The sequence below is a fragment of the Neomonachus schauinslandi genome, chromosome 5 (genome assembly GCF_002201575.2).
Source record: "Neomonachus schauinslandi chromosome 5, ASM220157v2, whole genome shotgun sequence".
NCBI classification, from domain to species: Eukaryota; Metazoa; Chordata; class Mammalia; order Carnivora; family Phocidae; genus Neomonachus; species Neomonachus schauinslandi.
In genome coordinates, this window is record NC_058407.1 from 97,451,695 (window position 1) to 97,467,450 (window position 15,756).

General features: G+C 51.5%; 1 protein-coding gene across 1 annotated transcript in view; it reads right to left on the bottom strand.

The window, feature by feature from the left end:
• NTF3 (neurotrophin 3) overlaps nucleotides 1-13,428 on the bottom strand; it is a 66,351-nt gene extending 52,923 nt beyond the window's left edge. Inside the window, exon 1 of the mRNA XM_021690695.1 lies at nucleotides 13,356-13,428. Coding sequence (XP_021546370.1) covers nucleotides 13,356-13,373 — 18 coding nt within the window. The 5' untranslated portion in view covers nucleotides 13,374-13,428. The remainder of the gene's footprint in view (nucleotides 1-13,355) is intronic.
• Nucleotides 13,429-15,756: the final 2,328 nt, after the last annotated feature.

A 15,756-nucleotide genomic window follows, 5' to 3' on the forward strand; every position in this document is an offset into this window, starting at 1 on the left:
GCCTCTGAGGGCTGTTGGGGAAACTAATGAGATGACATTTACAAAAGTGCCTGCACAGCATTCATGTCCTGGGAATGCTGGTCTCTGGTTTCTCCTACTCTGCGCCATTCATCCTCAAAACCCCCTCCAGTAGATGGGGGTGGTAGGGTGCTTCACAATCTGCTGATGACCCGTGATCTGCCCTCCTGGCATCCCGTTTCTAAAGCAGATGCGAGGTAGTTAGGGAGTAGGAGAGCTCAGCCCAAATTTGCTAACCCTCCTTAACTAGGTGAGGAACTCTCGCAAGGACACCGAGGGTGAGGAGGGGCACAGACGGGGCAGCGCCAGCTGGTACAGTGAGCCAGTGGTTCTCAAACTTGGCTGCCTGTTGGAGTCACCTGGTGAACACTAAAAAGTACAGATGCCTCTGTCCCAACCCTAGATATTCAACTTCAGTTGGCCTGAGTATCATCCAGAGCAACCACTGAGCCAAAGCTAAAAGATCTTCAAGTGCAAAGTGAGATCAGAACAGCAAGAACATGGGATGGGGGTGTCTCTGTTGAGCAAAGCCCTTTGAGAGGACACCTGAGGTTCCCCTGGGCTTCCTCTGGCTTTACCTAGTGGAGTTCTGGCATTCCCACATCCCAAGTTGCTGGGTGATGTGCCATGTGTCCGTCTGGGTCACTGTCACACACACTCTCCTTATAATATCCTAAAAACAGTGTGACCTTGCAAGTAACTCTGTACAGATCCAGTACTGGCAAAGAGGTTCTGTAGATTTGGGTATTTTCAGGAGACTTTGAAACACACACGCACACACACACCCATAAGAATCATCTATAGGTGGATCTGATGTTCAGGAATCTGGGACCCAGAAACCTTAGCATCTGTTCACATTCCACTTTGCACCTGTGAAAAGGTCTGTGCAAGCGGGCCCCTCTGTGGAGTCACAGTTCCACATTTTCCGGGGTGCCACTCCGAAGGCCACCTTCTTTCTTGAAGGTAAATGAAATCAAAATCGGTTGGAAATGCATAGAGAAAGAAAACCTGCCAACCACCCTAAACTCTGAGCATTACGAATTCCTAGTCTAGTTCTTGTTTCCCTGCAGTCAAAGCCACTCCGATCAGCACACGTCCCCGTCTTCCCGTCTTCCCGGGCTGGCAACATCTCCCCCAGCCAGCATGAGTCAGAGTAGCCAGAGCCCACATCAGGCCTGATGCTCCTGCTCTGCATTTCATTCATTTGTCCCCTCACTCATTCATTCTTCCATCAATCCAACCAACGGTCATTCTTTCATTGCACAGCTATAAATTAAGAGCTGGCCTCCATGTTGCAGCCAGAGTGATCTTTTTTGAAGCCAAAGCCTGACTGGGTCCTCTCCAGGGCTGACCCCAAGTCTTCAGTAGTGCCCCATCACCCTTGGGGTAAAGAGGGAGCCCCCTGTCTTTGGCTCCTGCCTACTCCACACCTCTGTGTACCCATCATCCCAGGCTGCTCTGTGTACCACCTACCCAAGCTTCTTTCAGTTCTTCTGACTGTAGTTCTTCTCACCTTGCGGCCTCTTCCCACCTGCTTCCTCACCTGGAACTCCCTTCCCCCTCATCCCCTCCTGCTTTCACGGATGCTTACAAATCACATCACAGGCCTTTAGAAAGCCTCCCCGCTATTTCCTGGAGTTGTTTGGCTTGGTACTGATGATCTCCCTCCACACTCGCTGATCTCGGAGGAAATTTCTTTTCTATCTCTATTGTAGCCCCTGCTTACTGCTTCTCTTTGGACAAGAGTCTCAGACATCCCTGTGCCCCAGGAAAACACATGAAAAACAACCGGAATCCTTTTTCAAACCCCTCACATTTTTCATTTTAGTAAAAAATCGGACCTTCTCGAATGGCTCTATCCTGGACGGTGCCTCTGTGGAGTGGTCCCTCAAATGACTCAGGAGACTTGCAGCAGACAGACGGTAACTTTATACGGCAGCCCCCAAAAGGAGATGTAAACACCAAAGGGGGCGCTGGGAAGACATATTCCCGATTCATACAAGAGCCAAAAAGTAAAAGGGGAATGTCAGAGGATTAGAGTGACAAGCTGAGGTCTCTCTGCCAGTAACCCAACCACATTTAACTTGATTTCCTAGACTTGCTAATAGACCACAATCTAAAATATCTTTCTCTCTTATTCCCCCGCCCCCCCCCCCACACACACCCAAGACACAAGAACATGAAATGAACTGAACGTTTCCTTGGTGATGATTTAAATGCTAAGAAAGAGAGAGAAGAGTATGAGGGTGAGTGATGAAAACAACTTTTTCCCATTTTAATCCATAGCCATCGAAAACTCGCCGATAGTTAGAAACAACAACAATGACAACTTCATAAAAGCAAAAGCTGAATTCTAGTGCAAGGGAATCCCACACTGGAGCTGTGACCGATGCAAGGGGACTGACGCAGGTTTTTTAGGGCGGGGGGTGCTATCTTTGACTCACGCACCACCAGCGGATGGATCTTCAGAAGGAAGGTCCAGGAGAGGGACGGAGGGGAGGAATGTGACAGACACCTCACGAAGCCATTCACCCCCTCGCGTTGTGTTTGCGCCGCCCCCACGACTCCTCTGGGGAATTGGGTCTCTCCCACTGTGTGTGGAGCCACAGGACAGGCAGGCTCATCTTGAGGTGCCCCTCGCGGCACAAGATCCAAGTGGGGCTCTGCTGCTGCTGCTTCCTGACAGGCTGGACCCAGGAGCCACCCCCCACTGTGTGCAAGCGTGGCATGTAAGGCAGGGTCAGGGATGGGATGGCCCTTGGACAGCAAGCCCAACAGCCTCAGGGCACAGGTGGCCCTGTAGGTCCCAGAAGTCTCAGTTCAGAGACTGTGCCACGACACCAGATGGCTCCCTCAGGAGGCTCTCGCTGACCCCGGGAGTTGCTAGAAGTAGACCCGGTCGGTCGTGCTGCTCCACGTGTCTTTCTAATCAGCCCAGCCCACAAGGACTCCTCCTTCCTCCAGACTCTCAAAGCCCCCGTGGTCCCTGCCACTTATGTGCCACTTACCAAACATATCCTGCCCCCCGTCCCCACCCCCACTGGTCTATTTGTCTGCCTTTGCCCCGGACTCCCAGACTTCAAGGTTCTTGAAAGTAGGGCCCCTTCCTTTCACCCTTTTGGTGCTCCCCATGGTGCCCAGCATGGTGGCTAAGATGCATCAGGCAAGGCAGGAGGCCCTCTTAAAGTAACACTTCTGTTTAGTGGCCAAGAGAAACATCTAACAAATGTGTTATTTTTTTTTAAAGGCCCCTTATAAATTCCAAAGAAAGTATTACTAAGGATCTGCTGTCTATTCTATTTCTCCTGGTATCTGGACCAATTAAAAACAAGATGTGAAAAAAAAAATGCTGAGGCTCTCACTGAGCAGGAGGGACTCGGAGGACAGAAGTGGACAGTAGATGGCAGTCTGTCCCTGTGTCAGAAGTGGTCACTGAGACAGTAGCTATGCATGGAGGCTACAGGGAGAAGCGGTGAGCTTCACACAGATGCACCTCCCCTGTCTGTGCGGACTGAAGCCAGGAGCAGGGAGACTTCTGAAAAGCACACCTGTGAGCACACACCCTTACATATCTACCAAGCCCCAACACCTGGACAACAGGCACCTGCCCCAAACACTCCCCATGAAGAACCATGGGGAACACACCTCCCAGTGCGCTCTGAGCATCCACCGCCAGAGCTTTGGTGGAGCATCGGGAACTCGAGGATGAGAAAGCCACTGCCCTGCAGGAGGGAAGAGTGTTTTGACCAAGAGGATTCCCAATCATCATTCACACTAAAAAACAACACTCTGGTCAGGAGCCCTGCACTTGATCTTCCATGCTCACACTGCTCCTCCCTGGAGCATAATGATGGAACCCCTGTCTCCCTCACCAGCTCCTGTATCCTCAAGGTCAGGGGTGAGGCACTGACCTGCATCTTTTCCAACATCTAGCACAGGGCCTGATACTTAGCAGCAACCAACACGATGTTTATCGAATAACCATTACACATGTATTTTCCAAGCGTCTAGAGATGTATTGTCCTAATTCGTATGCAGTGACACCCAACTCACCTGTGACCAAGAGCCCAAATTTGCAGAAGAGCTTGGCAGACTAAGACATGGGGTGAGGAGTCTGTGAGGGGAGCAGGAACAGCCTTTCCCAGTGAGCAGGCAGTGAGCGTCATGACCTCAGCCTTGGGACAGGCCAAAAGGAGACACAGAGAACACAGCTCTGGACCCTCGGCCAGGCGCGTCACCTCTCTGAGCCTGGCTTCCCAGAGAAGGTAATGGTGGAGCAAAGATGTGAAGGATGACTTCCATATCCTTGGTGAGGAGGGAGGGGAGGGCATTCTAAAGACAGAACATATCCTCCGGGGCGATCTCAAATTCAAGAACAGATATATATTTCTGCCACTCGTGACATCTTGTAACCAGAGGACATTTCCCTTTACATTTAAGCCATATCCCCTTATGGATCCAGCCATCCAGGTTCTTCTACTAATGCCCAATTCCCACAATAAAGGATGAGGCAGGAAAGACTTCAGGGATCACCAAAGCTAGTAGGCCTCAACTCTCTCACTTAACACCTGAACAAAGTGAAACCTGGTGTGGCTCAGGGAACCCTGAAAATTGCACAGTTCATCTCTGCTGGAGTTAAGGGTGGAGTCTGGTCTTCTTGCTCCAAGCTCAGGATCCTTCTGATTGAGCTTACTGAATTCTGCTACCCACAGACAGTTTTAGCCCATATAAACCTCTCCCTATGCTCCCAACTTCCAATCCAAGATCTGCCACAAATCTGGCAAGCTTGCTTCTTCAGCACTTTATAAACATACACTCATCCATATGTTCAATAACTTATCTGGCATCACATAACTTAATTCCCTCCTCCACCCCCTCCACGTTTCTGCACATAAGTCCTGCAGGCCAGCAGGGATACCTGAAAATCCCAGGCATGGGCCGCAGTGAGGCTTAGGGAGCGGCAGAATCACAGAATATGTGAACTGTCACAACTGGTGGGGTCTTTTGACCTTCTAGCGAGTCCAGTCCACTCCTTTTCCACAAGGGGAAACAGAGGCCCAAGGAAGGAGAATGATTTGCTCAAGGTCACGCAGCTAGTTTGAGTTCTTTGCCAGGAGAGATGGTGCAAGCTGTTTCAGGTAGAAGCTAGGTGTTAGGAGAGCTTGGCTCCTCCCCAATTGTGGGACATGCTTGTTGGCATGCAGGTGATTCCCAGAGCTGCATTCTCCTCCAGGACCCAGTGGAAGCAAGGGACATGCCCTATGAACCACCCAGAGTAGCAGGTCTGCTAGACACAGTATGAAAATAATCTCAGACTACAAACATGATACATATTCCCTAAGGGATAATTTAGAGCCCGTGGGGGAGGATATTTTTTAATTCTAGGGTCTGAGACCTAGAAAGAGAAGGAAGGGGGCAATACATTGCAGACCTGGCTACCATAAATAAATAAATAATAAAAGGGCTATGTCCTCTTATACAGAAAAAAAAGCACCACCCCATGTGAAAAGGTATTTTAAATAAAATAAACATATATTTTTGAGCACCCACAATCTCACAGTCCTTAGGTTAGTGTTCTATAGTTATCTGCACATTGTAAATATCTTTCAGCAACAGAACAAAGTCATTCTCATTAGTTGCCTTGAAGATGTAGTGAGAGTGGTGATGGGGAAATCAGCGGAGGGAGAAAGAAGAATAAGAACCTCCAGTCACAGCCTCAGAGATGGCAACATGCACCCCAAGCACCCCTCTCGTTTCCCTACTTCCGGTACTGCTCAGAGAGGGGCATGAGGCAGGCAAGTGCCAGGGCTGGGGGTCTCCAACTGCTCTGCATCAAACAGAGCCTGGGCATCCCAGTCCTTAGCAGCAACCCCTCCCCCAAACTTTCAGCAAGAAATCTACATCCACTTTGGCCCTGGTGTAAATGGAGGGAGTTCCCGAGCCTATTAGGGAAGACCATTTTCCAAATTCTAAAGGACCCTCGTGTTCTCCATGCAGATTCTCTTTTACTTTGATTCTGTGCAACCCTCATTGCAGGACTCAAGAATGCTGGGACCTACCACCTCTCGTGGGCGTGTGGATCAAAAACAGATGTCCAGCTCCAATATTATAGAGTTTACAAGGAAGCAATTGTGGCTTAAATAAATACCCCCATTCTGGAAGGGCAGATTCCCTTGTCAACAGAATGGGAAGTGAAGGGGGAGGGCCGATGGGAGCTAAGACAGATCTGACACATGCTTGCCAGCAGGTGGCTAAAAAGCCTCAACATTTGTCTTGCACATGAAAATGAACCTTCCAGTGGAGCAGGTCACCCTGTGGGGTGACAAACTTTGCAGAGGCCTACCAAACAATCTCTCATCTGGATGACATCACAGAAGGCAGAAAACACAATCTGACTGGCAGTTGATGGATGGACTTGGGATGGCCACAGGCTTCAGGATAGAAAGTCAACACATCAACATCTAGTTTTGTAACTGTAAACATATCCCTCAATGTCGGGTAACCTCACTCCTCCCATCTGGAAATGAGATTATCCTGGCCATTGAGATAATGCCATGCAATATTTGTAATAATGCCTGGTACCCAGTAAGTACTCAAATATTAACTATCATCAGCATCATTATCATCATCAATCATCTTAAAGGTGGGTACTTGTCCTAGTCAGAAACACTGACACTAAAAGGCACTCGTGTAGAAACTGATGATTAGCATCAGGCCTAACCGAAAGCCAAACCCAACCCCTCTCAACTCTGTATGCACTGTGCAGGGTAAGCCAACTTCACGAACATTCTTGGCCAAAACAAAACACTATGGCAAATTCTTTGCATGCCTTTCTGCCTTCGACTAAGCCATTCCCCAAAGATAAAAAGCGAGAGTTCATTTAGGGTGTGCCAAGATGCACTCTAAGCAAGGCACGGATTGTGTAGGAGGATGGGGCCACTGTAGAATCCCAGGATGGTGGAATCTTCTGAATCAACCTCCTCATTTACAGATGGATAAATCAAGGCCTAGCGAGAACGCCACGAAGCACATAACAATGGTGACAGAGTTAGTGACAGAGCTCAGTCTCAAGAGTGATCCCCTACCTCCAAGTCAGCAGGCTTTCTGCTGCCTTGTGCTGCCTGCCATTACCTCACTGGACTGAGATCTTTTGAGATCAGTAAGCTCCTGTTTACTCCTACAGCTCTGGCCTTAAATGAACAGGAACCTTAAGATTTTCAAAAATCCCTGACTGAACAAATCCATAAAAGAACTGGGTCTTTTCTAAAAAATGCTGTCAAAAAAGTGAGCAATCACAACAGACCACACCAAATTTCACTTCAATATCTGTCCTTTCTCCAGCTAAATCACACTTATACTCAGAGGTTTGTCCTATGAGGATGCCTAGAGCCATAGCCAGCCTCTGGCAGTTCCCAGTTAAGACTGCTTAAGAAGGACCACGGCATAGATGAGGACATGAAACAGCCAATGCATTCTGATTATCCAGGGGTGCATGCACTCTCTAGCTCCTCGGCTTTTTAAGGTAGAATGAAAGGCTGAGTTACAGAAAACTATGAACAACAAAAAATGCTTTAAAGATCTTGGGCTATCTACATGGGCTTTCACACATTCTAAAGTGAGTTATCTGTAAGGTGTACCTTTGCCCAGCCTTCGTCTTAATAGAAATCTGTCCAGACAAGAGCAAGATACCATCTATGCTGGCCTCATACTTCTTAAAAGTTCACACATCTTTATATACGAATGATCTGAAAGAAGCTGCTACCAACTTTTCCCACAAGCTGGCCCTTCTGCAAGAAGCAATACGATGATTGTCTAATCTGAGCCAGGCAGCCATATACCTCCCACCCATGACATAAGCTCTGCAAATGCCTTCTGCCCACCCAGGGCCACTCTGGAGCTCACGTGTCCCCCAGCACGCACACACATATCCCGTGCTCCTCTCTCGCTCTGCACACGTCTGGCCATGCACAAAGTACATCCACAGATCTTATCAGCAGCACCACACGGGGCTTACGCTTGTCTCCAGCAGAAGATTTGGTCCCTCTCCAACGGCCTCGATTTTAAATACAACTAAACCTAAAACCCTAGCAACGGTCATTAGTTCAACATCTCCACCACCAGAAACTGCCTGCCTCATTAAAGAGTAAAACAGCAGCTGGTAAGGTCTCCAGGCAGGGTGGTAGGTTTTAAAGATCTTCTGTGTCAGCCTGACTCCCCTCTCTCCCTTCAGCCAACTTGCGGATTTACATTCCCACTGGTTGGGGCCAGAGCACTGGAACTGCTCAGGAAGAGGTCTGGAGAAGCCTGGAGCAGAAGCCGCCACTCCGTTAGTCGTCTTGAATGGAGGGGAAGTGGAGAGGCCTGAACATCTGATCCATCTGGGAGTGGAATTGCAGGGATGGGAAATGTTATGTAATTAAACTCTGCTGGCCTGTCCCGCCTGGGGAATGTGAGACCCATCAGCAGTGACCTCTTCCAATCAACTTAATTGGCCCAATCTCGCCAAGAAAAGCAACAGAATTGGTTTAGTGCCTCATGGAAATAGCTTAGCTCCTGACTATTTATGGCCACTGAACTCAAGGATGGGAGCCTGACTCTGAGCCAGGAGTTGACAGCGCGTGCTGACTGCTGGGAGGACTTGGAGCCTTCAGTGGATTCCCGTGCCTCTCTGAGCCTCCATTTCTGTCTCTGGGGGAAGGCGCTGGAACAACGTGCTGCGTCGGGCGCATGGCACTCCGCAAACCCAAAGCCTCTAACCAGGCAGGCTCTTGCCTCCAAGGACCCACGATCTAGAGAAAAACAGACCTTCACAGCAACCCAGGATGCCTGGACTTTGCTCCTCTTTTATTCAAATATGCCAAGGGCCATCACCATTTCCTCTGTTTCCTAAGTCACGTTTCTTTTAGTGTCGTGGTCTACATAGCTCATGTTAAGGAACAGGCAAATGTCTCTGATAATTAAGAACATTGATTTGGGGGTCACCTTTCTTCGGAATAGTTCAAGGACCTTTTATGAATACAGATTCCCATCAACTGCAATCTAGGCTAGGTTGCCTTCGTTTATTGGGTGAGTAAACTGAGGCAGTTATAGAAGTTCTTTTTGCACAGTGTGTGAACAGTAGACATGCAGTGGGTGTTAAGACTATTTTGCCAACTTGGGAAGGGGTACAGATCCCATTTTTACTGTGGTTCACAGACATGACAGCGCCTATATTCAACAAGATTTCATCTCTGAGTAAAACTTTTGTATCCCTAAGCACACAAAGTTTTGGGGAAAAAGAAGAGTGAACTTTTCTCTTCATTGAGTCATTACTGAGATTCGGACATTCTCCCAAAGTCACACTGCCCCAGAGGGGCACAGCTGAACTAGAATCAAGGCATTCCCACCATCTTCAGAAATATGTGCCACCGGATCTGCTGACCAATAGTCCAAGCCTTTATCAACTTTCTCTTACGTGGATGAATTTCACCTAAAAATGAGATGGGACCTCAAAATGACACAGCTCCGATGTCATAAAATTAAAAATGTCAGACCTTCCCCAAAGATATGCCCTTGCATGATTAGAACCTAATTAACGAGGTTCCCTATCACCTGGTCCAGGTAAGTAGGTATGTGCAGCCAAAAGCACACCCTCCTCCTGCTCTGATGCACTTACCTCACTAGCTGTCTTAAGGTAAGAACACCACCAACTTCACCTTTCCTTCATTCCCCAGATGCTCCCGGAAGCCTACAGCTCTCATTCTATGTATACCTTTTATACTTAAAATACACAACTGAGCATCCAAGACCATTTTCATCTTTCCTCAGGCACACAGAATTCCTGCAAAAACATATGCCCTACCCCCTCACGAGGGCCAGAACATATATGCCTCCTACCCTCAGGCTAGCTTTCTCTCAGTTACTTAACCTCAGCCTCACAGTGTGCGCATGCATGCGTGTGCTTAGCACATACACGCACACCGGGTTAGCTGTACGCTCACAGCCCAGAAAACATCAAAGGTGAACAAACACTCCCAACCTGCATGCTCCCTGATCCCAGCTTCTCCCTCACCAGCTCCACATATCAAGTCTCATTCCTGCTAGTGAGTCCTGCACATTCCCAGAAACTCAATTCTCCAATGTATCAGGACCTGCATTCTGATCTGAATTGCAGCACCTGCCCCGAATCGCCAGCCCACACCCCCTACAAGAAACAGTAACACCCTTCAGCTGCCTCTCCAACACACAAAACCATACATCGTCCCTCTCTTTATGTCCCCTTTTTACATAACCACAGATACATTTCAAGTCAGCTTCCCTTTGGTCCCCAAGATCCATAAACATCTCTAGAAACTGAATTATAGTTCTTGAAGAAACCTCAACTAGCATCCAGCTCTCTTCGTTCCTCTTGGCAAAACTGCAGCAGTCAGCTGAGTCCGAGAAGGAATTTTTCCAGGGCACTGTGCCATGCCCCAGTACCCAACACTGGACTCAGCATCCCGTAGGCATTCCATAAATTTTAATTAATAATCAATATTAACTGGTGACAATGAATTCCTTTATTAAATAAGCAACCCATCATCCAACATAATATAACACGCGTCTCTGCCACCAGGCGTGCAAAATATATTCCTCCACTGGCTCCAATCTTAAGTAGACCTTCTCCCCGATCCTCACCTAGTGCCAATGCATGGGACTTTTCCCCTTAAATGTACACCCCTCATTCTAAGCCTTCTCCAATTCCTTCCTCTCTGAGGAGGTAGGGAAAGGGAGAAGGCATAAACCAACCCAGCATCCTTCTTTGCAAATGCCTTGTTTCTCCATAATGAGTGTCTGAGCCCACTTTCCTATCCCCTGCATACCCCAATGCCATCCCAGCCAAATTTCCCAAAGCACACTCTTAAAGTTCACACTCTGCTCTCCACAGATAGTCCCCCCGCCCCACATATCCCTTTGGTATCCTCAGGAGCCCAACCTTCCAGACACGTCCACCTTTGGCTCCTACACACAGCCACCCTCCCACGCCACGCCCACTCCATGTATCTGTGCAGGCATGCACAAGCCATCTGTCTTCAACACAATGTACCTCTCCTCCTGCTCAGACACCCTTCACAGGCACAGATTTCTCATTAGCTACACCTATGTTCCCACATGCTCTCATCTCCTGCCAGTCACACATATGCCCATCCAACAGACTCCTCAGAAACAAGCACCTCCACTGCACACAGAGCCGGGTGGAGCTCCAGCTCTCTGGCCACCCGCAGTACACACACCCTGGTTTGGAGACTCCTTCCCTGACCACACAGAGCACCCAAGGGGCCTGGATCTCCCTCCATAGGAAAGCAGACCCCATTCACACAGAACCAGATCCTCTACTTCCACCTCCAATCCAGTCCTTACCAAGGCAAAATCTCACACTCTCCTTGCTGCAGGCCCACAGACTTCCTATTTTCCTCCAACATTGTTCACAGAGCCTTTCTTTTCATCTCCCCCCAACTCCCAACACCATACCCAGGTCTAAGTGTCTGAGCCCAAGGCAGAGGCAGTTGGATTTTGTCCCCTGAATTCTACCCCTCAACTTCCTTTGTGCGACATATCAGGAAGGAATTGGGGGCTGGAGGGGAGCAAGCTGAATATACTGGAGAATTTCGGAGTGTAGGGAAAACAGAACGGATTGCAAAGTTCCCTCTATGTTACAACTTTCTCCCCTCCTGACGTTTAGGGCAGAGGGCTTAGATATTTTTCTTGCTCTCTGTTCTGGAGGGTGGGAGAGGGCATCTCTTTATGAAAAAGCAAGTCGTCCAGCATATTCTCTAATCGGTGAGTTACAAACAAGAGGCTCCAGGAGGGACACCCACCTCCGTTTAGGCCACCGCTCCCAGCTCCCGCCCTCATCTCTTCTCACACATAAACAAGTCCCCCTGAGCGCGGGGTCCCACGTGTCCTGCTGTGAGCCCGCCGCTCAGGCTGCGGCCAGGCTGCGCCTCCCCTCTGACTCTGAACCTGCCACCCGCCGTCAGAGGTCGGAAGGAGGCGGTCTAGTTGGGTGATTTCCTCCACCTGGAGTGCCCCCAGACACGGCGGGGGCGGGGGAGGGGGTGCTCTTTACCAGTTGGCAGCCCCCACCCGGTTCGGCGCGAGGGTCTCAGCGCCATGCATTTGAAGCGCAGCTGAGGAACACAGCAGCCAAACGCCCCGCCACCCCCCACCCCGCAAAACAGCAGCGCCTCCTCTCCCGGCACCCACTTGTGCCCGAAAGCAAGAGTCCCCTCCCCCACCCTAACCCCTCCTTTCCCGAACCTTCAACTCCCAAGCGTCCCAGATTTCATTTGGAGTGTGAGCAGCGCTTTGGGCACTGGGGTAATTTGGCCCACTCAGGGTCTTTCTGACTCCAACCTAGCTCTGCCGGTCCCTGGTCTCCCAGCCTTCCCGCACCTCTGCCTCAAATTCCTAGAGCTGGCCTGGAGAAACCGCGAGGAATTCCCCAGGGACGGCCGGGCCAGCGTGCCTGCCGCTCCCCCGCCGGGTCCCAGATGCGCGGGCTGCGCGTGGAGCTCCAACATCTGCGCAGAGACCCAGGGTGGGGTAGCCACGGGGTGGGCGCTGGCCACCACAAGCCCGGGGTGCGTGGCGGTTGCGGAGAAAAGCTTTCGGAAGAGGCAGGGTACTCCAGGACAGGTACGCCGCGCAAGGCGAGGAGTTGCAACTCCCCAAACTGGGAAGCCAGCGTCCAGGTCCGCAGCTCCGAGTCCCCTCCCCCGGCCCGGGAGTGGGCCGGGGGAGGGGGACGCGTGCGGGGAACCCCGCGGTGTGGGGAGCGGGGCGCCGAGCGCGTGCCGGGGAACAGCGGCGGCACGCTCCCATCTTCCCCGCGCGGGATCTGTCTGCCACCCCCTTTTGTTACAGGATGCGCGGGGAGCCCTCTCTTGCAGGAGCAGACGCGTGTGTTGGTTGGGGGTTGGGGGGCGGTTCGGCTGAATCCCTTTGCTGCCCTTCCGTCGTCCCTATTTCCCCTCGCCTCCGCCCCCATTTCCAATCCAGGTCCCTTAAACCTGATCACTTTCCCAGATATTGGGCGGTTTCTCGGGTAGCCAAGGGACGGGAGAAGAGGTGGGGAGGAGTGTCTGTGTGTGTGTGTTTGTGGTGGGGAGGGGGTGGCTGCGGTAGCGCCTCGGCCTGGGCAGATCCCAGCGCAAACTTCGGGGAAGGCACAAGCCCGGGAAAGTGAGTGAGTGCGGCGCTACGGGGGTGGGGGCGGGGTGCAGAGTTGGGGACCCCCGCGCTAGTCCACAGGAAAATCTCCCCACTCAGCCCCCCACCATGGAACCTGCCCACCCAACGTGCCCGCCTCCTCTTACCGTGGCAGAAGTAACCATGGCATCCGTGTGACTGTTTCCAGGGACGTCGACATGAAGAGAAAGGTGGACGCGAGCTCGGTCATTCAAAGTCTCCCCCACCCCGCCGCCGCCACTACCCAGCAGGGGAAAAAAAAAGAGAAGAAGAAAGAAAGAAAGGAAAGGGAAGAAAGTAGTTGCGCCGGGCTCTCTCACGGGGCCGCGCGCGGAGCTGCTCGGTAGGGAGAGGAGCCTTCAACTCTGAGTCCCGTGAACATAATCTGCGCGGTTATAACCAGCCAACCCGGCCAGATGGCTCCGCGCTCAACGCCTTAACCCCTTCCGCGCCGCGCCGTCCGCCCCCGCTCCCGGCCGCCGCGCGTCTCGCCCGCCCGCGCCCCTGCGCCCCTGCGGCTTGGGGCTGGGGGACCAGTGGGGCTACGGGGTCATTTCTCCTAGCCTGTCTTAAAGAAAAACATCAAAAACTTCCAAATTAATAATATACTTCAGTATCCCCCTTTTAGAGATCCAGGAAAAAAACGAAATATTCAACTTTTCACTACATTTTACATGTTCATGTCTTTAGCCTGTCTTATTTGTTCTTTTTCTTGAAAAATTTCTTTTTGATCTTCTTATTCTTTTCTTTTTATTTAAGATTTTCCTCTCTAGGCAGAAGGGCCTTTCTTGCCCCTTCCCCCTGGCGGCTTGGGTCTAATGTGCAAACTCCTCCTCCAAACCTTAGACCCTTCCAGCTCTAGATCTCTCCCCATCTCCTATCAAGCCCACCCGTCACTCCTTCCCCCACCCCACAACACGAACACGCCCAAGGACAATCGCTCCCCAGGAACTCGCTGCTCTCAGGGACCAGTACCCAGGACGCTGTGCAGGCGGTCAAGGACAGCAAGTCAGAGAGGTAGCGGGGCGGGGGTCAGGGGGACCTAGGAAGGGGCGGCCGTGTGTGTGTGTGTGTGTGTGTGTGTGTGTGTGTGTGTTTGCGTGAGAGTGAACGCGAACGTGGAAGGGAGAGAGGGAAGGATCGGAGACTCCCATTTGACCCAGACACCGACTTCTAAGCCCCTTCCTTCCAAACTAGGATGGGGCCCTGCAGCTGAGCACCCATCCAGCCCCCACCAGCCTGCACGCGGGGACCGAGCGGGGAAGCAGAAAAGGCAAGCCACAAACAAACCTCTTAGTAGCGCTCCGAAAGTAGTGACGCTCACTCCCCCACCCGTAGATTATTCAAGGAAAGGATGGGAGGGAGGGGGCAAAATCTCTTATTTCGCGATAATTTTAGCTGCCCATTAGACCCCACTTGTTCTGAGATCGTTCTCTCTAAATTTACCGAGTTAAGTCATCTTTCTTTCGTCCATTTGCTATCGAGAGAAGTGGCGCGGGGCGGAGGGTTGGGGGCTGTCGCTTAGGGGTCAAGGAGAAATGTAGAGCCTCTGAGCGGAGTTTTGCGCTCCTGACCCCCTCCGGGGCAGCTCTCCCGGCAGTGGCGTGGCGGAGTCCATCTCCGCGCCCCCCACCACTTCCTCCCTGTAGCCTCTGTCACCCTTCGCCCCATCTCTCGCCAGGACCTTTTGACTCACGTGCTATTGGGGGAGGGGAGCAAGTAAGTATCGAGTCTCCTCCCTGCCCTGCCACTCCAGGTGTCTAAGAAGCAACCTACTTTATGTTTCAGCCGGGGTCCAGGTTCAAAAAATCCAAATTTCTTTGACTTGTTTGAGAATTTGGTCAAACACGGAGAAGCATCAGCGCTGTGCCTACCAGATCAGGCCAAGGGGATGCAGAGAGAGGCTGCGGGGTCCGAGCGGAGGTAGGAAGGGATAGGGAGTCTGGGGGCTGAGTACTACTAGAAAGATTGTACCTGCCTCATCATTATCCTGGCAGATGGAGGCTGCCACATCGAAATGGCCAGAAGCACCCACTGAGGCCCAGGGACGGCGCTCCCGCAGTCCCTGGGAAGAGTGGGGTCCTCCTTCAGTGCCTCCCTCGTGCCAAAATGTCGAGGTCCTCCTCCGGACCAGATTAAGCTGCCGGGTTGTTCCCTCCACTTGGCACACAGCACCATGAAGGTTTGGATTGGGCGTGATCTGCTGGGTTCTGGTTTTCTCCCTCTGCTCTGGCCCGCCTCCCTGCCCTCCCCCACTTCCCGCACTTCACCCCCGCCTCCACTGTCAAAGGAGGGATTCAGGCCCAGTGACAGCTCCACTGGCCAAGGTCTAGGGGCTCTTTTCTGGAGCTCCAGGTCCACCGGTAACCCGAGGGTTGCAGGGAAAAAAGTGGTTGGCTCCTGCTGCAGTGAGGAAGGGGTTAAAAACATGTGCGGGCCGATCAGCCGGCCGCTCCTGGGTCACTGGCAGTCTGGAGGGAGGAGGGGAAGGGAGGGGGCAAACTTAAATTTGAAAAATCAGAAGAAAAA